General features: G+C 40.9%; 1 protein-coding gene across 6 annotated transcripts; it reads right to left on the minus strand.

The window, feature by feature from the left end:
* Positions 1-1,278: 1,278 nt before the first annotated feature.
* On the minus strand, positions 1,279-18,600 carry khk (ketohexokinase). 6 transcript variants are annotated; one of them, XM_088337500.1, is made up of 9 exons: positions 18,342-18,600; positions 17,066-17,182; positions 12,224-12,334; positions 11,922-12,056; positions 5,692-5,764; positions 5,484-5,630; positions 4,959-5,047; positions 1,544-1,701; positions 1,279-1,473 (listed from the first exon to the last, which is right to left on the minus strand). In XM_088337500.1, exons 1-9 carry the CDS (start codon positions 18,452-18,454, stop codon positions 1,370-1,372), a joined length of 1,047 nt encoding a protein of 348 aa, XP_088193626.1. In that variant the 5' UTR covers positions 18,455-18,600; the 3' UTR covers positions 1,279-1,369. The 6 variants fall into 6 exon arrangements, with proteins under 6 accessions (XP_088193626.1, XP_088193625.1, XP_088193630.1 ...); XM_088337499.1 differs by having other exon boundaries at positions 12,224-12,358; XM_088337504.1 differs by lacking the exon at positions 11,922-12,056.
* Positions 18,601-22,869: the final 4,269 nt, after the last annotated feature.

A 22,869-nucleotide genomic window follows, 5' to 3' on the forward strand; every position in this document is an offset into this window, starting at 1 on the left:
ACAGTTTGCTCGCTCATTCACACCTAGGGACAATTTGGACCGGCCAATTAACCTGACATGCATGTTTTGGGAAAGTGGGAGGAAACCGGAGTGCCCGGAGGAAACCCACGCAAGCACGGGGAGAACATGCAAACTCCACACAAGAGGTTCGGTCTCACGACCTCAGAACTGTGCCGAACACGCGCTAACCACTACGCTGCCGTGCTGCCCTCAAGCAGACATAATTTTCTTAATCTAATGCAAGGGTGATCAACCCGGTCCTTGAGACCTGCACATCCTGCATGTTTTGGAGGTTTCACTGCTTCATTACAGGTGATACCAATCACCAGGATTGTTATCGAGCTCCCACACAACTAAATAACGTGCTGATAATTTTCATCAGCTGAGTCTGAGAAGAGAAATCTCAAACAGGCAGGATATGCGGCTCTCGGGTACCGGGTTGGCCACCCTGATCTTATGCGTGGTTGATCGAGTCAGGCTCCTGAAAAACATGACAATAATTTCAAGCATTTACATGCACTACACCCATAATTCAAGCACTTTTCAGACCTTGCAACCACAATATTAGAATACAAGAAATTTTAAGTATTTCAAGCACCCGAACGAACCCTGATTTTTTTCACCAAAGCTGCGGCCACTTTTCTTTGAACGTTCCTTGTTAGCCCCATGTTGGTTCCCCCGTATCTTTTTTGCTAGTTGGCCCCTTTTTGTCTGCTCGCCCTTTGTTGTACCATTACTGCATCAACTTACAAAACAACACCGAGGCATTCTCCACAAAAACATCGCTTTAAACACTCATAACCTCTTTGACTAATTATCACGGCGACTCGCTTACATGCGTACTGGTGGTCCTCACGTGACGTCACTGCTCAAGAAGTCAGGCTGTCGAGTCATGGTTATTTGTATTGCCCTTAAACTCATATTGGGGAGGGGCTCTAGCACCAACCAGTGTCTATTTGTACATCCCACTTAGAGTAACATTTGTTTGTGGTAACAAATGCATGGAACAGCTGTATTTGTATATCAGAGGGGCTGATCACACTGGGCTGTGAGAAAATAGAAACACAAAATTCAGAAAAAGTAAATCAGAACTTCAAACAATGTATAGATGGCATAACTACAAAATCGATCTTGGAAAATAATCTAAATATACAGATGAAATATATCTAGATTTTATGCAAAAATAATTCCTCACATTTTGCACGTTTCAGCATTTGGGAATACTGTACCTTTAAACCAAAACCTAGGCATATCAAAGAATACAAAAGAGAAAGAAAGGCAAGGAAGCATCACATCAATTTATTGAACATGATATCAGTTGTTCCTCGTCATCAATTGATCTTGTTAGCCGCTTAATAAAGATGGTTTGTCACTTTTGCTTCAGTATGTCCGCAATGGCGTCATAACCGTGGAAACCACATTTGGCCCCTGCCACCTTGCAGCCAAATACCAGTGCATCTTGCAATTGGCAACCTGCCACAATGTTTTGTTTCATTTTAATTGAATTGAATGCTCTTTGATCATGTTTGATAACATTTGTTACCGTTAGCCAGTTTGTGTATGACAGCGGCGTTAAATGTGTCTCCAGCTCCGAGCGTGTCGAGCAGGCGTGGGGGTGGGAAGGCGTCGGAATGCAACAGTTTTCCGTCGGCGTCCACAGCGTCCGCTCCTTCCTCAGCCCAAGCACAGATCATAATGGCACTGAAAAACACATGACAAACACAGTGAGGGGCCGTCAAGGCCTGCAGTGCCCCTTCAGCTGGCCTAAAAAATATCTCAACCATGTGATGTTATTTGTATTTTGTCCATCAATTCATATCAAAGAATAACAAACTGATTATCAGCTTACTTTCATTACTTCTGCATGGTTGCGCTGCTTTCATAACAGCATTTAACTAATCAAATTTCAGTTGTAGCCCAGGTCAGTAATCTGCCCGGAGGACTTCACAACTATTTCTGATGTCCCTAACTCCTAAAATAAGTAAATATGTGGTTTAGCCAGCAGGGCCCAGGCCTTCTAGCTGGCCTAAGGAAATGTCAGCGGTTTCACAAACTATTATTGGCTAGGGGAACGAAAGTATTACAACGAAAAAGTACAGAAACATTTTTCACTGTGTCCACAGCTTCTGTCAAACTGACACTTCTTTTAGCCCTAGATACAATAAAAACGAATGTCAGAAATAGGACAGGATAGGCTCGGCCTTTCAGCATTAGCTTTGGTGGAGATAAAGAATTTCTTGATGGAACTGAAACACGAATATTTCGTACGGCAGAGTGATTGAAATCTTCTTGAGGATGGTTTTTGTGAGCAAATGAAAAATGTTGGTCAATAAAATGTGACTATATTCCTAAATAATGGTGCAATTGGTTGAGGTTATTATTGATGTTTATATCCGCCACAGCAGTAAATGCTGCAGTTAATTTTTTAAAGCCATAAGATAGTTATTGAGGTTTGGATTTAAACGTAGCACTAATAAAGGCCTCTGTGTGAAATGCACAGCCTGCCACTGAACAAACCACATTGAGATCAAAGCATTCCTTTCCCCTTGAAGGATGTCCTTCACATATTATCAATATCAGGATTATATGTACACTACAGTCATTTAAACACTTAGTGGAGGAAATTTGATTTGCTTATGTGTTGTATTCTATTTTTGACCCTCCTATCTTGCCATAGCCATATTAGGTTGTGTCTTTCGTATAGCAAGAAACTGTATAAAAGCACATGGCAAAAAACAATTCACAATAAGGGCTGTCTATACTGAGATTTTTCTGTAGTTAACACAAGTAAATACAGGGTAGTATCAATGGATACCGATCCGATACATTGTGCTTGTGCTTTTTGACTACTTTAGTGGGGTACCTTGTTTATTGTTGAATATATAGATATATTCTGAATACAAACTGTGTTTCCAGTTTTACAAAGAATGCTAAGTTATTATTCACTAAAAAGCGAAAAACCACACTAAAGTTTCTTCAGTCTTTTTTCAGCAAGTATTAAATCATGTTCGTTATCTGCTAAAGCTAACCGTAATTGAGCACAACCAGGATAACTAATGTTCGAAAGTTAGGGATCGCTTAGCAATATTCTTATTTTAGAAGGAAAAGCACTGCTGTTTTTCTTTTTCTTTAAATAAAGATAACATAAAAAAATGAGAAATAAAACCCATAAATTGTTAACATGATAAATTATTATTTTAGCGGCAAATTTCAGTTTTAATGTAATATCTACACAGGTGCCCATTTCCAGCATCAGGCACTCATGGATTTTAGTAGAACATTGTTTTTGCTAATCGTGTTAGAAGGCCAGTGTTGGGCACGTTACTTTAAAAAAGTAAATAGTTACTCACTACTTCTTCCAAAAAGTAACTGAGTTATTAAATGAATTACCCTATGGTCAAAGTAACCAGGGAAAGGACCTATCTCTGTTACTTTTAAAAGGAGTTGGATGTCAAAGAATTTTCTGACTAGTATTTGCGACCGTTGAAAAAAGGACAGGTAGCTGTGTTATAGAACTTTGTAATATTTATTGTACCTCGGGTACAACAGATTTATCCTACACTTGAAGTGCAACAAAAATATACAGAAAGCAATTCCATAAAATAACAATTAGCAGTAAACAATATAAAGTGAGTTTAGTAAATTAAATCTAACTCCCTCTCAACCTAAGACAACTCGTCAAGTAGACACATGCTAATGTATTTCAAGTATTTTGTTTACAACAGAAGTCAATTGTAAAATTATATGAAGTGAGTTTCCTTCTATAGAATAAATCACAATCTCTAGTCAAGACAACTGCTCTAAGTAGACATATGCTACTGTACTTCAAGTATTTTCAGACAACAAAAGTAAACAGTTTAACAATATAAAGTGTGTTTAATACTGCAGAGTAAAAATAAATCAAATTTTCTTAACCTGAAACACTGGTCAAGTAGAAATAAGGATCTGCACTTTAAATATTTGTTCAAAAGTCAACAGTAAAACAATATGAAGTTACTATCAATAAAATAAGGACTACATTAACCACAATGCAACATTGTTACTGAGAATGCAGTGTGTCCCCTAGAGTTTACAGTTGTATGCTATCGTTTACTCAATTTATTCAAAATAACACCGCTTTAATTTGTCAGTAATGGTTACAAAATTGTAATGGTGGAAAAAAATGATCATTTATATTACCACCTTGCTTGAAAATAACGCTGTTACTAGTGCGGCAGTAGGCAGGAGGTAAAGCGCTCATCTTGGGATCAAGATGTCACAGGTTCGTTTCCCGGCCCTTTCGAGTTATATGTAGAAGTGTCTTTGGGCAAGCCACTGAATTCCTAATGCCCCCGATAGCAGGTAGTTGCCTTGCATGGCTGACGCTACTATTGGTTAGTTAGTGTGTAAAAGGGAAAGTGTAAAGCACGTTGTAAAGCGCTTTGAGAGCTCTTCATTAACTTAAAGTGTTATAAAAATGCAGAACATTTTACTTGACAACGTTATTTAAAACTGTTATTACCACCATTATAGATGGCTAATGATTAGAAAACCCTTTTGCAACGATGATAGCACATCAAAAATCAATAAAAGCTGGTTAGCAAAGCTATAAAACTGACCTTCCTTTGAGCTGAAAGAGTATCTGGAGCATCTAATTTGTGGGTGAGATTAAACTTTCAGAATGGAAATTTAGCAGTCTATTCTTGTTCTAAGAAATGGAAGCGATACTGTGCCAGAAATGGCCAAGAATCACATTTTACTGGGTCAGCTTGATACTATATTCCCAGTATTGCCCACCCTTACTGACCACAGAATGGTGCAATTGGAGCTGATGATGATGTACTCAAAAAAATTATCATCTGACGTAACTACCTTTGAAATTGAAAATAAGGGGGACCAATCAAAATATACATTTCGCTCTCTATTTTGACAGCAAAAAGGCAAGAGTTATTTATGTTGCATTTGGGAAAAGAACCCACCCTTCTCTGAGACGACCTTGAAGTCCTTTGAGAGCACTTTGAGCCGTGTGGAAGCCGAGTTGGCGGGCCACGTCTTTGCTCACAAATACCTGAGAGACACACCGACACAAACAAACTCATCAGCACGGAGATAGCATCCATACCAAAATCGTGATGTCCGCAATAACATTAAGGGACCTGTACAGAATTTAGAAATGTTTTACCCGTGGCCGCCACCTATGGTTTGTGTCAGTATTGCAGTCTCAGTAAACTTGTTCATGACGTGCAATTACTGTGGTACTTCCTAATACGAGCGCATCTGAACACAATAATTTTGGTATAAGTTTTATTTGCAACAAAAATCTTGCTAGCTATATGAAGGAAAATCCAGTTCACGAGCGGTCCCAGAGGCTACCACTAAGGCCCCTTCTTGACCAGGGCAAACTACTATATGCAAAAAAAAAAAGTCATTTTTTGTGTGCAGATACCGCAGGCCGAGGTGTAAAATGCAAGGTCCGCCATTGGTGTATTGTAAAGATAACTGACCACGTCAGCATGCGGGAAGAGCTGATATAGCTTCTCTCTGGGCTTTTCGATTTCCACAGACGTGATGATCTTGTCTTGCTGTTCTTCCTTAACATTGTATTGCGCCACTGCGGTCATCATCTTCAACTGCTCGTCCGCATTGCGCCCCTGACGGATGCATTAGGAAAGTCCTATCAATTGCTTTCGGTTACTGCCCCTTATTGCTCACCTCCCAGTGGATCCACTTAAAGGCGCTAAGGTCCAAGTTATTGAAATCTTCCCATCTCACATCTGGAATGTTGCTGTGGGAATTACATCAGAAAAATTGACACCATCATTGAAGACACAAAAGTGAGTGGACGCCTGCAGATTTGCCCATTCGCCGATATCAATTGTTGGTGTTTTGAAAGGTCCTGGTGAACTATTTTCAGAACCTGTCTGCAGGCTACTCTGGTGTTCTTAAGGTTCTATGGGCACCATATTGAAGACCCAATTTGTGATTTTTAGTCACTTTGAGTCTGCATAGTTAGTATTCTTCCTTGTACTTTTTAGTAAACATTTTCGGTTGCACTACACTATACAGCAATATCTAGTTATTAAATAACACACATTGTCCCTTTAAGAAAAAAAGCTAAAAAAATATACAAATACAATTTTGAACTGGCCGCAGCCTGGGCAAATAGCACATGTCCACGATTCAATTATGTTCAGTTATTGGCATGCAATTAAGCAGGAGACAACACATCTAAAATTGTTCGATACTTTCATTTAAATCAATTACACCAATACACACACACAATTAAACTGACCCACAGTCAATTAAAATGTTTGCACACCACTTAGCTATAATTTTGCAAAACAAAGAGCTAAACCTCAAACGAGACATAGTAACAAATACAAAGAACGAAAATAATTGAATCATTTGTTAAGGTCAAAAGTTCTCTCATTATTAATTTGGGGGTGATGGGTGGGTTTGGGGATTCTACAAAATGTATATGTCACATGGGGCAGCACGGCGGCGCACTGGTTAGTGCGTGTGCGGCACAGTTCTATGGTCTTGGGAACCTCCTTTGTGGGTTCAAATCCAGCTACCAGACTTCCTGTGCGGAGTTTGTATGTTCTCCCTGTGCTTGCGTGGTGCAGTTCTTCATTTCTACTTGGGCACTCCGGTTTCCTCCCACATTCCAAAGACATGCATTTCAGGTGGATTGGCCGGTCTAAATTGTCCCTAGGTGTGAGCGAGCGAGTTGTCTGTCCCTGTGTGCCCTGCGATTGGCTGGCAACCAGTTTAGGGTGTCCCCTGCACACTGCCCGATGATTGTTGGGATGGGCTGCAGCACCCCAGCGACCCTACTGAGGATAAGCGGTGCAGCTAATAAGATGAGATATGTCACATGTTTGTGAGCTCATAAGACAACAAGCTAGTGCAATGCTAAGCTAACCACTGCGCCTGCAGTGGGGGTTGACACTTTTAGCCGGTGGTGTTAGCCCCCGCCATTTTTCTTATAAGTGGTGTCTGCTAAATTAAGGGGGGGGGGGACTAGGGATGTCGTATATTTATTTCTATCGGGTCCTGATTCAGCTCTGCTGAGTATTAGAGATAGAAGTTTTTGCCAGTGTGCTATGGGGGTCATGTAAAATGTATATTTTTTAGTATATGGAGGAAGATGCCCAAACAAACAACAAGATTGAAAAGGTTGCTTCTCTGACTAGTTTTCTTCTTGTTTGGGCCGAACGTTTACAGGGACGGCCTGGTCTTAGTGCGTTAGCAATGGTTTTATGTTATTTCCATTCTGATATGATAGCTCGCACGGTGCTCCGGGAGATGTATAAATGCTGCAAAATATTATTATAACCCATTTCTGCTTTAAACTTTTCCATAACTTTATCCCGCACCTGCCCGGTGTGTTCTTTGGTCTTCAAAATTGCTGTCTGTTCTCCAAGGTCTCTTTTCACAGACCATTGATCCCATCGCAGAGCAGGTGCATTTAAATTGAGGCCTGGGCGATAAAACAATAACGATAAATATTTTCATATATTTTTCGGCAAATTAAATGATAAAAACGTTCAATTAAAGTCGCTCATTTAAATTGTAATTGCACCACCTGAACACTGGATAAAATGGGGGCGCAAATGCAATGAAAATGCAAATTTCAGACCAATATTAAGGAGGTGGAGGTGGCAAAGACCAGCCAATCTTTTCACAGGTATTGGTGGAGCGGCTCACACTGAGTAAAAGGCTAAGGACTACAAGACGGTCAAAATGAACGATTAAGAGACTAAGGATAATAGCCAGCATACCCACTCAAAGCATGCTAAAAGAGTTGTAGACAGGAGAGGACCCCCATATTTAGTTGTTTGGATGTACTTTGGCTACTTACAGGTTTCATAATAAAAAAAGAAAAAAAACAGGGCGCAACGTGCACTGCAAACTTTGCCGAAGTATGCCAACCAAGACAAGACAAACTTATTTCGCCATTTAAAACAGCATTGCCCGCTGTTTACGGCCATACCACTCTGAAAACGCCCAATCTCAGGAAGCTAAGTAGGGTCAGGCCTGGTTAGTACTCTGATACCAAGTTCCGTAAATAGATCATTTGGTGCACGCTCTGCTGCGACAGCACTGACTGTGCCTTCCCCCAATGGTAAATAAAATGAATTTCCCTAGGGGGACCAAATAAATGGAATTATAGAAAACACTGAAGAAAAACAATTCAGTCCCAAACAAGTGCTACCGGACATTCAGCAAGCATAAGGCCAGAGAGTGTTGAACCCAAGCAGAAACAAATGGCTAGCTAGCATGAAGTTACCCGTGCATCCCTTCGAGCAGCTTCCCCTGAAACATGGGTCTGTTATCTAAGATTGGTAAAAGCAGGCATCTGGTTTTGTCAACTTTCTGTGTCTTAAAATGTGAAAGAAAAAAAGAATGTAATATTTGTTGTGCTAATGATCAATAATAAGTAATGTTCTATCGTGATGAATTTTCGTCATATCGCCTAGGCCTATTCAAAAGTCACCAGAGAACCTCTGTAGTCATATGACTGAACTGGTAGAGCAGGGGTGCAATATTTTTAAAATACTTTCCTATAATATAAAACTATAAAATTAAATGTTGATATGGTTCAACTTCACAATTGTGTCATACATGTTGTTGATTCTTAGAAAAATTATTATATATATATATATATATATATATATATATATAATATTTATTTATTTTTTGTCTTATGTGACAAAATGACAAAAGGTTTTTGGGGGACGATACTTTCGTTAGCCACTATGATCTTTGTGAATCCAAGGCATTAATTCCCTTTCCCAAAAAGATAAGAGATGATGACACAAAACAATCCTTTTAATCATCATATAATCCTTTCAATTTTGGGGGGAACAAACAAAAAAGGGATCCGATATATATCAAAAGGAGCACACCTTGAAAAAAAAAAGATCAGAAGCAAAAACTTTGATTTTATAAGTAGAGAACCGGAAAAAAAAGGTCAGCGGTGTATCGAACTATCCAAAACCAGCAGAATTAATAAAGATTAATAAAATTGAAAATGAAACCTGATGGAATGTTTAGATTGCTACGCTTTCAGATTGCAGTAAAAATATTTAAGATGGATAATGAGAATGAATTAAGCATTTCAATTACGAAAAATTTATTAAAATTGTTCAAGTGAAAACAATGACGATTTATGGAAAGCCGTTTTCAATCATCAGTTGATACGGAATGATCGATAGGAAGTGAATAGTTTCCCTCATTTATTGCGAGGTTAAATATGAAAAACTACCCACAACAGCTGAAAGCTGCCCAAGTTTATTTTTTGTCCTTTTTAGTTGTTTAGATGGTAAATAACAATAAACTTTACATAATAGTAGTTATGTTTGCATGCATGGAAAAGCCTGATTGAGATCAGAATATTACAAAGCCATGTAAATGCGGACAGTTGATTGCTTTTTAAGATCTTCTGTTCAGTCTGATGGCTAACTCATGTGAACTTGTCTTGTTGACCTTAAATAACAGTTGTGAAGTGAAACATTTTATTAAATCATCCAATTTTAATAATTTGGACTGCATGAATAAAATATTGGTATGATCCAGATATCCTGCCCTGTGTATGGTTCTTATTGCACGTTTTTGAAGGATAAAATGGGGCTGTAGTGAACTTTTGTAACTATTGCCCCAGACTTCTGCACAATATGTTAAATATGGCAGAACTAGAGAACAATATAATAAATACAATGCATTATAATTAAAAAAAAAATTGGCTTTATTAATTATTTAAATGCTTTTAGATACCTTAGTTTGTATGTGTCTGATGTGTTTTCCAACTTAATTTATTGTCTATTATGACCCCTAAAAACGTAATTTCTGATACAATGTCTATTGCAACATTATCCATTTTTACTTCTAAATCTTGATTTGCCTTCCCGTTACCAAAGAATATTACTTTGGTTTTATTTAAATTTAAAGATAATTTATTTATATCCATCTATACTTTTAGGTTAATTATTTTCTCTATAGTGAAAATACCACAGTTGTTCCTTAACCACCGAGGTTATTGGGCACTCCTGAGGACGCAACTCTGGACAGCTTTCTCAACTACTGACGGTTCCTGGCAAAGTTTCCACCAGTCCATTCCTTTAAATTGTTGCCAAGTTCTTATTCTGTCTACCTCTCCTTCTGCCCCTTTTGATTGTGCCCTGGAAATAATCTTGGTCAGTCCTTTTGGTCATGTGATGTGACTAATGTGCCCTCTGATGACTGTTTCATTTGTCACATTGGCTTTATAGCTTATGCCTAGACGTTTCATGTAGCATCGCATCTCCATGCAACTGGTTTCAGCTATCCTGGCCATGATTTCTGGTTCTAATCCCTCTTTGAATGACAGTTCCAGGATACTAACATTTGGTGACGGTTTCAATCCTTTGTTGGTTGAAGCTTATGTTTGTGGTGATACCTTTGGGGTTGATGGTCATTACTTTATTTTTTCTGTGCTGATTTCCTTCCCATACTAGGTTGATGCTTTGTCCAGGCGATTGACCAGATCGCGTTGTTGTTGTTCTCCTGCCAGTCCGACAATATAATCAGTGAAACAGAGGTTAGTCACGGTTGTGGAACAGAATCTCCTCAAAGCCGTTCGAAGTCACCTTCCATGTCCTCGCCAAAACCTCCCATGCCTGAGTTTTTTCCTCGAGCTGCATTACTCTTGGCAAGCCAATACCTCCCAAGTGCTTGTAGAGTCCGACAGGCCAGGACGGCCCGATAGGACTCCTTCAGATTGACGGCATCCCTCACCGCCGTTGACCACCAACGGGTCTGAGGGTTGCCAACACAGTAGGCACCAACTACCTTACAGCCACAGCTCCGATCAGCCGCCTTGACAATGGGGGCACGGAACATGGTCCACTCGAACTCAATGTCCCCCGCCCCACTCGAGACATGGGCAAAGTTCTGACGGAGGTGTGAATTGAAATTATTTTTGACAGGAGATTCTGCTAGCCGTTCGCAACAGACCCTCACAACACGCTTGGTTCTGCCAGATCGGACAGGCATTTTCCTCCACCATGGGAACCAACACACCACCAGATGGTGATCAGTTGACAGCCCTGCCCCTCTCCTCACCCGAGTGTCCAAAGTATCGGGCCACGGGTCCGATGAAACGACTACAAAGTCGATTATCGAACTACGGCCTGGGCACATATGGACAGCCTTATGTCTGAACATGGTGTTTGTTATGGACAAACCATGACGGGCAGAGAAGTCCATTCACGATATACCACTCGGGTTTGGATCAGGGGGGCCGTTCTTCCTAACCACGTCCCTCCAGTTCTTACTTTCATTGCCCACGTGAGCGTTGAAGTCCCCCAGCAGTACAAGGGAGTCCCCAGGGGGCGCGCTCTTAAGCACACCATCCAAGGACCCCAAGAAGGGTGGGTACTCTGACCTGATATTTGGTGTATAAGCACAAACAAGAGTCAGGACTTCTCCCCCCACCAAAAGGCGGAGAGAGGCTACCCTCTCGTCTTCTGGGGTGAACCCCTACGTACATGCGCTAAGCCGTGGCGCAACTAATATGCCAACACGGGCAACTGTAGAGTGGAGGAGAGTCCAACCCCAAATAAACAAAAAAATGGGACTTGACTTAAATATATTGGTAAAGTCATTGGTTAAATGAAAATAGATCTATTCGCTTCATAACATTACTCATGCTTGGCCATCCCAATTGGGATAAATTTAAAAAAAAAGCATCAATACTAATGATATAAAATGGATTATTCTGATTGCTCTAAATCTGACTATCCCATGCATGTTAACTATACCAAGTAAAAACAACTATTTATTGTCCAAATATGTAAACCACAAAAAGCGAGGGAATTGTAATTATAAGTGAGAATTATTGCGAAGGCCCAGCTAATAAAGCCAGGGCCTCTGGAGGACCGGTCGAGGACTAGTCTTACGTGTCGGCCAGTAAGACAGTACGAGAACCGTTGGACGGACAAACCACGCAACACGCACTGGGAGTTTGGCCCGTTGCCTGCCAAACCAGCGGCGAGGTGTCGATGGCCAGACGTGCAAAGTCATCAATGATGAAACTGACACACACACGCACACACAGAAAATCTGATCCATATGCATAACCAAAATAAGAGCACTGGGAACCTGGACACTGATGACTCTCCGGCCTATGAAGAGCGCATTGGTCTCTGCGACGAGGTCCTGAAACAAAACATGAGATCCGCATGCGCCCACATGCACAAACCTGTTCATATGCAGGATGGTGCGACTTCCTGTAGTGGCGTTGCTGATGACCAGCGAGGTCGGTGTGACGCAGGCCACGCGCTGATGTGACAAAGTCACGTCCACCTGGAACCTTGCAAAATCTTCCAAAATATAACTACAAACAGGAGACAAACTTCTTCAAGCCTCATCTGCCTTACAAAGTACAAAGTACCTGCACAGGACACCTTTGCAGTTTGTTTGATGCATGTGCACGCATGCGTGCGTGGGTGTGTTTGTGTGTGTGTAGCTAGTACCAAATCAGGAGGGTATTGCATGAGACCAAGATAAGGGATTAAGTCGGGATATGTATATTATCTTGGCTGAATGTAGTCTCAAGTCGGTTGCATGACAGGAGGTTAAATTTGGCGCAGCTCAGTTTATGTAAGGACATATTATGATATACAGTGGAACCTCGGTTCTCGACCATAATCCGTTCCAGAACCCGGTTCGAAAACCGATTTGTTCAATCACCAAAATCGTTTTTCCTATTAAAATTTATGTAAATAGTTGTAATCCGTTCCAACACCCTGAATGTTTATCATGAATGTTTAACGTAAACATGAAGCTAACCCAGGCGAACGTACGATTAGCTAACATGAAAAAAATCAGGTCGTTTACAAGTCATTTAGCACCCGGGTCTCCACAACAAGTTGTGAGCGGTTCATTGGAAAAGGGGCTCAGTTACAACACCCTGAATTTTGGGGTCCGTTCAAACACCCTGAATGGTTAACCTGAATGATTAACGTAAACAAAGCTAACCCAGGCTAATCGTACGTTCGCGTTATCGTAATCTTCCATACGAAAGATTACGCTAACATGAACGTGTGAAAAAAAAAAAAAAGGATAAACAAAATAATTATGAATAGGATTTCTTACCTTTGTGGTGGTCAGCAGAAGGCGCAGGTTGACGGTGGGGAGAGGGATGGAGGAGGAAGGAAAATTATTGTTTGGAAGGATGTTCTTTTCTCTTAAAATACCGATCTAATGACACTTGCTTCTGCCTTCTTTTTAGCACTTTTCTAAAGTGACTCATGACATTGTCATTAAAGTCATCGTACTATCGTACTGATCGTAGATTTAGCCATGCTGTATTCCCTAGCAAGATCGGAAACTCGCACACCTCTTTCATATTTAGCTATTATGTCTTTCTTAAAGGCAATAGTTGTACAAACAACTTTTCCTTTTTCACCCGTAGCAACTTTGCTGCTTGCACCGACCTTCTTCGGAGGCATAATTAGGGGCTAAAACACTTCGTTCACCGATATTAAAAGCGAAAGCAAAAAGAAGCAAGTGCGAGCGTGATAACAGTTGGTCACGAGGGGTGGGGGCGATCTACACCCGTACGCCGCTCAGTATCGCATCCTAGCGTACGCACTCACGCATTACCGACGTTCGAGCTCCGATTTTTTGACCCAACAGCGAAGCAAGAATTTCTCTAAATTTTTGGTCGAACCCAGATTTGTTTGAACGGAGAGGCGTTCGAAAACCGAGGTTCCACTGTAGTCATCATAGCCGCCGTCGCGAGTGGCAGCCTTTCCAGCAGCTCCCGTGTTATTATCGCTGTTTTTATGATTTATTGGTTTAATGTTGCTTCTATCCTCAGTTTGTTTGCTTCCCGTTTGACAACTACACTTTGGATTACTTTCTATCGTTATGGGTATTATCAAAGGAGAATGTGTAGAATTTGTCCTGACCTACAAATACCTGGGTGTGGAGCTGGACAATAAACTGGACTGGACTGCCAACACAGAAGTTCTAAGCAGGAAAGGTCAAAGCTGACTCTACTTCCTCAGAAGGCTGGCATCCTTCAACATCTGTCAAAAGCTCCTACAAATGTTCTATGAGACTGTTGTGGCAAACGCCCTCTTCTATGCGGCAGCGAGTTGGGGGGCCAACGCCAAGAAGAAGGATGCCTCTCGTCTTAATAAACTGGTGAGGAAAGCGGGCTCTGTTGTGGGCACAGAGCTGGACAGCCTGGCAACTGTAGCTGAGAGACGGGCACTGAAAAAGCTGCGGTCAATCATGGACAATTCATCACATCCACTACACAGCATCATCTCCAAACGGAAGAGCAGTTTCAGCGACAGACTTCTGTCACAGTCTTGTTCCACGGACAGACTGAGATCATTTCTTCCACATGCCACGAGACTCTTTAACTCCACCCGAGGGAGTAAAATCCCACATTAAACCACATTCCCACCTTGCATATTACCCCGTTTTTATTACTGTGTGTATTTCATGTAGCACTATTTAAATACAGTATATCAACACGTTACATTGGGTATTTATGTATTATGATCCTTTTACTTATTATTGTTTTATTTTCAACACAAGGATATTGCTGGAAGTGTAAATTTCCCTACGGGGATGAATAAAGTATCCATCTATTCTGTACAGTAGGGGTCGCCAACCTTTTTGAAGTTGAGATGCTGGCTAGGGCTACTAGTATGACGTGCATTTCTAAAATGAAACGTTATTACTATTGTTACAATGTTATTACCAGGTTTTTAATCATTGGAGGTTAATTTAGGCTGAGTCAACTTCGATACATCATGCCAGTTAGAAATCAAAATTCCTGGAAAATGACAATGACTCATGATATATTTTCAGAACACGTCCAGGGCAACTCAGGTGGTCTTCATGTTGAAAATGAATGGGTTTTATACCATTTCCGTGGACTTTTTTCATATGATGCAATACATTAATCATCCTGCAGTTTGTTTATGGACGTGTGTTGCAGTGTTCTTGTTTGCCCGCATCCCTGCGTCTTAGACGCATCATTTTTACTGGGGACGATAAGTGTCAAATCAACGTGCGTCCCTGGGACGCAACTTTTTTGACCCAAAATTGTCATTACTACCCGATAATTTTTTTTAACAAAGATTTACCGCACTCAACTTTTCGTCAAGCAGATATGCCATTGTTGTTTTGGTCTCGCGGTTCGAGATTTCGTCTGCACGCCGATCTCGGCAAACGAGATCTCGTTGCTTCGAGAAATCATTCACATCATTGTTGTGGTGGTTGTTGTCGAGTGAAAGAGAAGTAAGCCTCCGAAAAAACAGTTAGCATTAGGTGAAAATCAACACAAAATTGATAATTTCTTCAGTGTCAATAATAAGTCGAAACGTAATACAGAAAGTGATAAAAACGGCCTATAATTCCGGCACGAAAAAACGGCGGAGAAATTCTTTGGTTTGAACAATTTTATTGACACTTTTAACAGCAAATAAACAATGTGAGGTTTGAACAATTTTTCTCGACACTTTTAACAGCAATTAAGCATATTCACAATTTTATTACTGTATATCATTTTCTAACAATATGACATTTGAACAATTTTTGTAGACATTTTTAACAGCAATTAAACACATTCACAATTTCATTATATCATCTTCTAACAATATGAGGTTTTATCGACACTTTTAACAGCAATTAAATACACTCACAATTTCATCATATCATATTCTAAAAATATGAGGTTTGAACATTTTTTATCGACACTTTTAACAGCAGTTAACCAATGTGTAAAGGGGAATACTATTGTGTAAGGGCATAGTTCTGTCTTCTCAAGTGGCATTTCTTCCCACCCTCACAAGCAAGATCCTCCAGTCCTCTGCCCGGGATGCTCAGATGGGTCCTCTCCCTTCTGGCTTCTAGTTTCCACAACCACCCGAATAGCCAGGCCGTTGCTGCCGGGCCCCCACAGTGGAATTCCGGTTCCCTCCTCCGGGTGGGTGCAGACGATTCTTTTTTATGGCTGCGTCCTAAGCTTGCCGCTCGCAGATTGTATTGTATCTGCCGCCACGGGGGGGATCTGCCTGTACCTCCTTACCAGCAGGTTTCTGGAGGTCCAGATGGCGTCTTTGATGGCAGCGAAAGTGAGCCAGTCCTTGGGCAAGGTGTTCTGTGACCTTTTCGACCGACTCACCCCGTAAAGCACGTACTGTGCGTCAGGGACCTCCCCTGCTGGCATGTCCGGGAATTTTCCTAGGTGTATTGCCCACAGGTCCTCGGCAGCGCTGCACTCCCAAAAAAGGTGCCTCACCGACTTCTGGGCGCCACAGCCAGGTCGAGGGCAGGTCGAAATCGCTGACATTCCTCTGTGGTGCATGACGGCTCTGCCTTAGAGAACCTCATGAGCCACCATCCATGACAGGTCCCGTAGTCTATTTGGGAGGGCAGGATGATTTACGTTGCTCCAGACCGTCGTAGGCTCGCCAAACGCAAAGCGAACGATTCGACAAGAGAAAAACAAAAGAATACTCCTGGCAAAAAAAGGACTAAATTATGTTCCTGGCTACGCTATGAGGAGGATGATAATGGATTGGACCTTGAGAAGGCATTACAACTGTGGCAGGACAGCAAACAACGAAAAATATACGGAGTGAAAAATCTGAAGTGATAACTGCTTTGTATTACCAATTAACTGTGATAATTAACACTGCATGAATATACAGACAAATATTTCAGCAATTTTATTTTGTATAATGTACAATATTGTTGTGAATTGAAAAATCTTGAAGTGATAACTGATTTGTATTACCAATAAACTGTGATGATTAAAACTTAATAAACATATAGATTTATATTAAATATTTGTCGCCGATTTACAATTTCAACCTCGACAACACTAAATTTTGGGGACCCATAGATCTCTGTTGGGACCCATAGATTTTTGAGCATGCGAGTCACCGGGACCCATCACTTTTCAGAGGTAAAATGAACACTGGTGTTAGTTAGTAGCTAATCAGCTGAAGTCGATGTGTGTTTTGTATGTGTGCATGTTTACAGAAATTTTTGTATATGTGTGTCACAGTGTTACCTTGCCACAGGCCCAGCACAAAGCGATCCCATGAACGTGCACGGCGATCCCAGCAATGACAAAACTGTACACGAATTTGAAGCGTTTCCACCTCGTTGCCATCGCTGTGACACAACCCTGCCACACAAACACATAGAATAGGCAAAGATTAAAGTAGCGATTTAAAAAAAAAATTGAATTTCTTTGAGTTAATTTGGATTCTTGTTTAATACATACAGAATTTGTTAGTTTTAGTGGGACAAAATGAGTTTACTTTGGGGAAAATGTTTCATTTCGAAAGACAGACCAACAATAGAAGAATAAAAAAAATTAAAAATCGTAACATTCTGTATATGGCACAACGCCACAGAGGGGTACCTCTTTATTGAAATTCTAAATATCAAAGATGAACATCTTGCCTTTTCTGATCATTTATGGTCACCGTAGTCTGGAGGTAATACAGGTTATTATGTTAAATAATTTTGGATTTTATTGTATTTTTAACCTGTTTACTATATTTAAATTTTGTTTTTGTAGAACAAAAATAATACTTAAAATGAGTTGAAATAATTGGATTTATTTTATTATTTTGTAGTTCAATCTTAACTTTTTCAATGCCATAACGTACATTTACATTTTCAGAAGCATTGTTCCAGAGCGCCAAAAAGTAAAAATAAGGTTTGCCAAAAGCCGGCAAAAGCATAAATCATTTGACCAGTTTTTAAAGAAACACGAGGCAAAAGGTTAATGAATATTTTTTATTATTTCCTTTATTATTTGTTTTTTTACATTATGTGTCTTTCGTTTTATGTTTATTGTGCGGTAATCTAATTAAAACGTGAATTTGTTTCGTGTTCTAATGCACATTGATGATCTATTAAAAATATATCATACTTGTACTTTTGCAGAGCTTGTAACGTATTAGAGCATTTTCATTCAAAATGCGTCTCCCTTTTCAGGTGACGAAGCTACTCCCTACCTTGATTGGGCAATAGAGGTACCACTGGATTATATATTCAAATGTGACTTGACAGATAAGACGTTATATAAAAAAAAAATCCTACCGGATATAAATTGGTAAAGTACTCTTATCCGTTAAACTAACTCTTGAGCCTGTCAATTGGGATTGCTATTTGGTTTCTATGCGCAAAAAATAAATGTTTCTACTTCACGGGTTTTTACAATTCCATGACTTTAATAAAACACAACACCCGCGGAAAACAAGGGATTACTCTAAAGTAAAAAACGGATGTGGCCGTTTTGATGGAAGTTAGCTTTAGCATCCCAATCAGCTCACCTGCTGTCCGAATCTTCTTCCGGGAATTTGTCCACCACGCTGATGATGTCCAGACAAACAAGACCGATACACAGAATCTTCTTTGGGTACTTATGCTCTTTTTGTCCCTCCATCTTGCTCGTCAACCTTCGTTTTGTTTGCTCAACTTGGGTTTGTGCACTTTGTCCTCACTAACTCATTGACGTAAAGCTTTTGCGCTCGCCGCTCGATCTGCGTGCGCATGCGCAAAACGGCCGTACAGATTCCTCTCCAGCTTTACGTTTTGTGGGTTGAATTGCGTTTATAAAGTCTCAATTTACAAAAAAAACACAACATGCCCAACTGTTGCATTCACAGTCAAGTCAAGACATTTATTTGTATAGCCCTGCACAAATCAAAATTTTAAGGAATACCGTGTTGTTTTTTGCAATTCCCAGAGCAAACAGGCCTATTTAAAAGCACCATAGGATCCTCTAGCTGCAAACCATTAAAATAACTGACTGGACTGAGGACATTATTAGGAAGGCCCCTGTTTGCGATGCCCATTTCATATCTGGTAAGTTATCGTTGTGATCTGATTTGAATTCACTTCAATGCCAAATCCTGAAACTTTCATCGTAGGTACACGTCCACTGTGAGAGAGATAAACTAAAAAATCCAGAGATCACAATGCATGATTTCTTAACAGTCTATATGTGTGATTCATATCAACCAAAACTGCCAATGAAAAGCTAACATAGAAATCTGAAGTGTAGCTAGGTTATAGTGAGAGAGAGATACAACAAAAAAATCATGACAGCAAAATTAGTTATACTAATGTCAAAAAGCAAAATGTATCAATGATGGATTTAAACTGTAAATAATTTATTCTACCGTTGCTTATCTTCTTTGCATACTGTGTGCCATTCTTGCTTGTGTTTGTAGAAGGAAGAAACAGTATGTTCACTTAACAGCTGACACCTAGCTGCAGCCAGATAAGGGACACTCAGCCCCTCTCTGACCGCAGGCACGCCTAGTTCCCTTTACTATAGAATATGCTTACGATAACATGTTGTTGTGTAAACAGGTCTCAATGAAACATGAATATTTTGTTTGTTTGTTTGTTTGTACATGATTCAATTGTTTGTTTGTTTGTACATGATTCAAATTGAATCTTTTCTTCCGGCGCCGTCACGAATGGCAGCCACTCCAGCAGCTCCCGTGTTATTTTCGATTGTTCTCAGCTCAGGGATGCTGCTGGAAATGTGAATTTCCCTTCGGGGATGAACAAAGTATCTATCTATCTATCTATCTATCTATCTATTTTGTCACTCCCCCTCCCTTTAGCAGAAGAGACCTTATGTAAACTAGGGCATTCAGAACACAATAAAAAAGTCTCCTTCGTTCTTGGCTTTTTAGAGTTTCTAGTATACTGTAAAAGGCAGCCTATGGTCATCTCTCCTTGCAAGTAAGAAAGTCATATTCACATCTCTGTGTCTTCTTTAAGTGCAGGTTTTTATTACAAGAGCTGGGGTTAACCTAACAATCAGGTCAAGAGTGTTACTTAAGGGTTTTCACCTATAAAAAAGCGTTCACAAGCAGGTATGGACACAGTGTCAAGTCAGAGTTAAAGTAAGCTTTATTGTCAATTATGCAGCATAAACAGAGAATCAAAATTACGTTATTTTCAACCCTCAGTGTCTAGAACATTAAAAAAAAAACAATATGCTCGGAGACGGAAACACAAGTAGACAGTGCGACAATCAGTGTGAAAAGAAAAGAACCCACAGAGGAGCAGAAAGAAACCAGCATACTGTATCTGCAGGGCCTTGAAACTGAGCATACATGGGACAGACTAGATACTGTATAGATTCTTGTTATAGAGCAATATGTGACCTTCCTCATTCTTACCAAGATGCCACATCATCTACCAAGTCAATGCAGTGGAAAAGGCCATGGACGAGGAGGTACAATCATTGGAAGGAAATACCTTCAGCCTCACCAAATTACAACCAGGCAAACAGACATTGGGGGGCAGATGGTTTTACGCACTAAAATGTGAGACCGATGGATCAAAGGAATATAAAGCGAGATTTGTTGCTTAAGGCCCAACTGAGGATAACCGGTGCAAATAATGGATGGATGGATTTAGTTTTTGGCCCCAGGCGGTTTCTTTTTTTGTCAGATAATTTCACATGCTTTTGAAAAACACTCTTTCACAAGGTACAGATGAAGCAGGGGTGCATACATGCGTGATAGCACGGTAATAGAAATATTTTGCTTTAACACAAGTAAAAAGTAATGAGGAAAATCCAAAAACAATGTCCGAGATGTCCAGTTTATACTTACAGTAGCTTAGGTCACATATAAGATTGATTTTAGAAGAATAGACTTTCCTTGGCTTTCAGCCACCTTAAATACATTGTTTGTTTGGGTGGGTTTAATAATAATAATCATCTCAACGACAATCAATCAATAATTAGTTTTAACAATATAATAATGTATTATGTCTTCTTTGAATGGTTTAGGAGAAATTGGACAATTGGCTTAAACCTCTTTTGAAAAGTGCTTGAATTTGGCAATAAAAAAGGTGCTTGAACCCTGTGGGATATCGCACTCAAAACTGTGGTTTATTGTAACGTTAGCTTTGGGGAAAAACTATCCCTCAGTCTGTTTATTAGGGCCTTGTGAGGTCTGAACTGTTGGCCTGACAATAAAAGTTTAAAAAAGTGGAGGCTGGGGTATAAGGGGTTTTTCAGGATAAATTTAGCTTTGCTGAGGGAGTGAACGCTGACCATTTCCTCCAGGCTGGGCTGGAGCCAGCTGCTGATCTTTTGGGCCGTGTTTTAAATTTTATAATAGGGCTTTTCTGTCCATTGCAGAGCATCCAGCGTACCATGCTTTGACGCAGTATCCTAGGATGCTCTCTATGGTGGCACGATAGAAGTTCACCTGCAGTTTTTCCTTCAGGTTGTTCCTCTTGAGCATTATCAGGAAGTGGAGTCGCTGCTGGGGCTTCCTTATCACCCCCGCGGCGATGGCCCACTAAGAAAGGGCCTTGAAGATCTGCACCACCAGGAATCAGATGAAGTGGAAATTTTCCACGTTGTCCACGTTGATGTGAAACAGGACTGTTCTGCTCTGCCATTCCTAAAGTCCAGGAAGGAAAACCTACAAAATAATGCAAGAGATGTGTCCCTCGAAGACCGGAGTGCCCAGTTCTGTATTAAACATTACTAGGTTACTCGCCCATGCAGACACCTAGCCCATGCCCCCGCCCTCCGTTGAATTAATAATAATATTAATAATACATTGCACTTTTAAGGACACCCTAGGTCGTTGTACATATACAGTAGTAGGACACAACAATGAAGGGAGAGTAAAACAAGAGTATAACAAGCAAGTCATAAATAGCAAATAAAACACGAGTTAAAAGGGGTGGTATGTGAGGCAGTATCCACCCAGCTGCGAGAGCCACAATACACGCGGGCGACCACTCGGCAGTCCAGCCTCTCGGATCCGTAACAGAAAGGATTCGATGAGCTGGGTCCTCCGGCAGTAATCGCGCCACATGACCATAAAAACGCAGCTGGCGCACCCGAATCTGGCATGTTACACGTCCTATCAGAGTTACATGTCTTGTTCAGCAAGGTTCATCACTCCGTGTGCGATACCAAGTCATTGGGCGACCTCTGCCTCGAACAAAGTGGAAAGGTGGACTACGCTGCCGAGGTAGGTGAATTTTTCCACGCTCTCCATGCCCTCACCCGCCACAGACAAAGAATCGAGAGCAGCGTCCAACAAGTCGCCGAAGACCCTGACTTTAGTCTTCCTCCTGGAGACACACAATCCCAGCGGCTCTGCTTCCTCACTCAGCGAGGAGTGCCCCGACCAAGAACGCTTGGGTTTCTACGAAGATCCCTGTGTCATCAGCAAAGTCCAGATCTGTGATCCATTCCTCACCAAACAACACTCTGCAGTCCCCCCGCCCCACCAATTAGGTTCAAGCAAGCGCTGAAGAGGGACGGTGCTAGCACGCAGCCCTGTCTCACCCCGGAGTCAACCGGCAAGTAACAGGAAAGCGTACCCCCAACCCTCACAACACTCTGTGTACCCGAATACAGGGCGGAGATGAGTCGGAGGAGCTGCAGGGGAATCCCACAAAGCTGACCCCTCTGAGAGATCTAACTTACAGCAATATCCGGATATTTTTGACATCCCGAAAAAAAATGTCCGTATTTATTCGTTTTACATAATGGTTGAAAGTATGGGTGCGTCTTTACCCATATCAAATTCACGGAAGCGCTCTGTGAGGATGCGAAGGGCTAGGATTCGGTCCGCCATCAACCGTTTCAGCATGAAACCAGACTGTACATGGCGCTGGTGCGCAAGCGGCTAGCCGCAAACCAAGCCCAGCAGGAACCTGGCGAGAACCTTGCCCGGCACAGAGAGGAGTGTAATACCTCAATAGTTGTTGCACTCACGGGTATCACACGTTCCCTTCCAGATCGGGTCAATGATGCCCTTTCACCAGTCGTAGATATGACCGAGTTCCAAATGGAACAAATGA

The sequence above is a fragment of the Urocampus carinirostris genome, chromosome 6 (genome assembly GCF_059441175.1).
Source record: "Urocampus carinirostris isolate Australia breed hairy pipefish chromosome 6, RoL_Ucar_1.0, whole genome shotgun sequence".
Classification (NCBI taxonomy): domain Eukaryota; kingdom Metazoa; phylum Chordata; class Actinopteri; order Syngnathiformes; family Syngnathidae; genus Urocampus; species Urocampus carinirostris.

Coding starts and splice junctions, on each gene's coding strand:
- khk (XM_088337499.1), bottom strand. CDS start 18,454: ATGGAGGGACAAAAAGAGCATAAGTACCCAAAGAAGATTCTGTGTATC. Junction 17,183..18,341: donor GAAGAAGATTCGGACAGCAG/GTGAGCTGATTG, acceptor TTTGTGTGGCAG/GGTTGTGTCACAGCGATGGC. Junction 1,702..4,958: donor CAAGGTCGTCTCAGAGAAGG/GTGGGTTCTTTT, acceptor TGTGTTTTTCAG/TGCCATTATGATCTGTGCTT.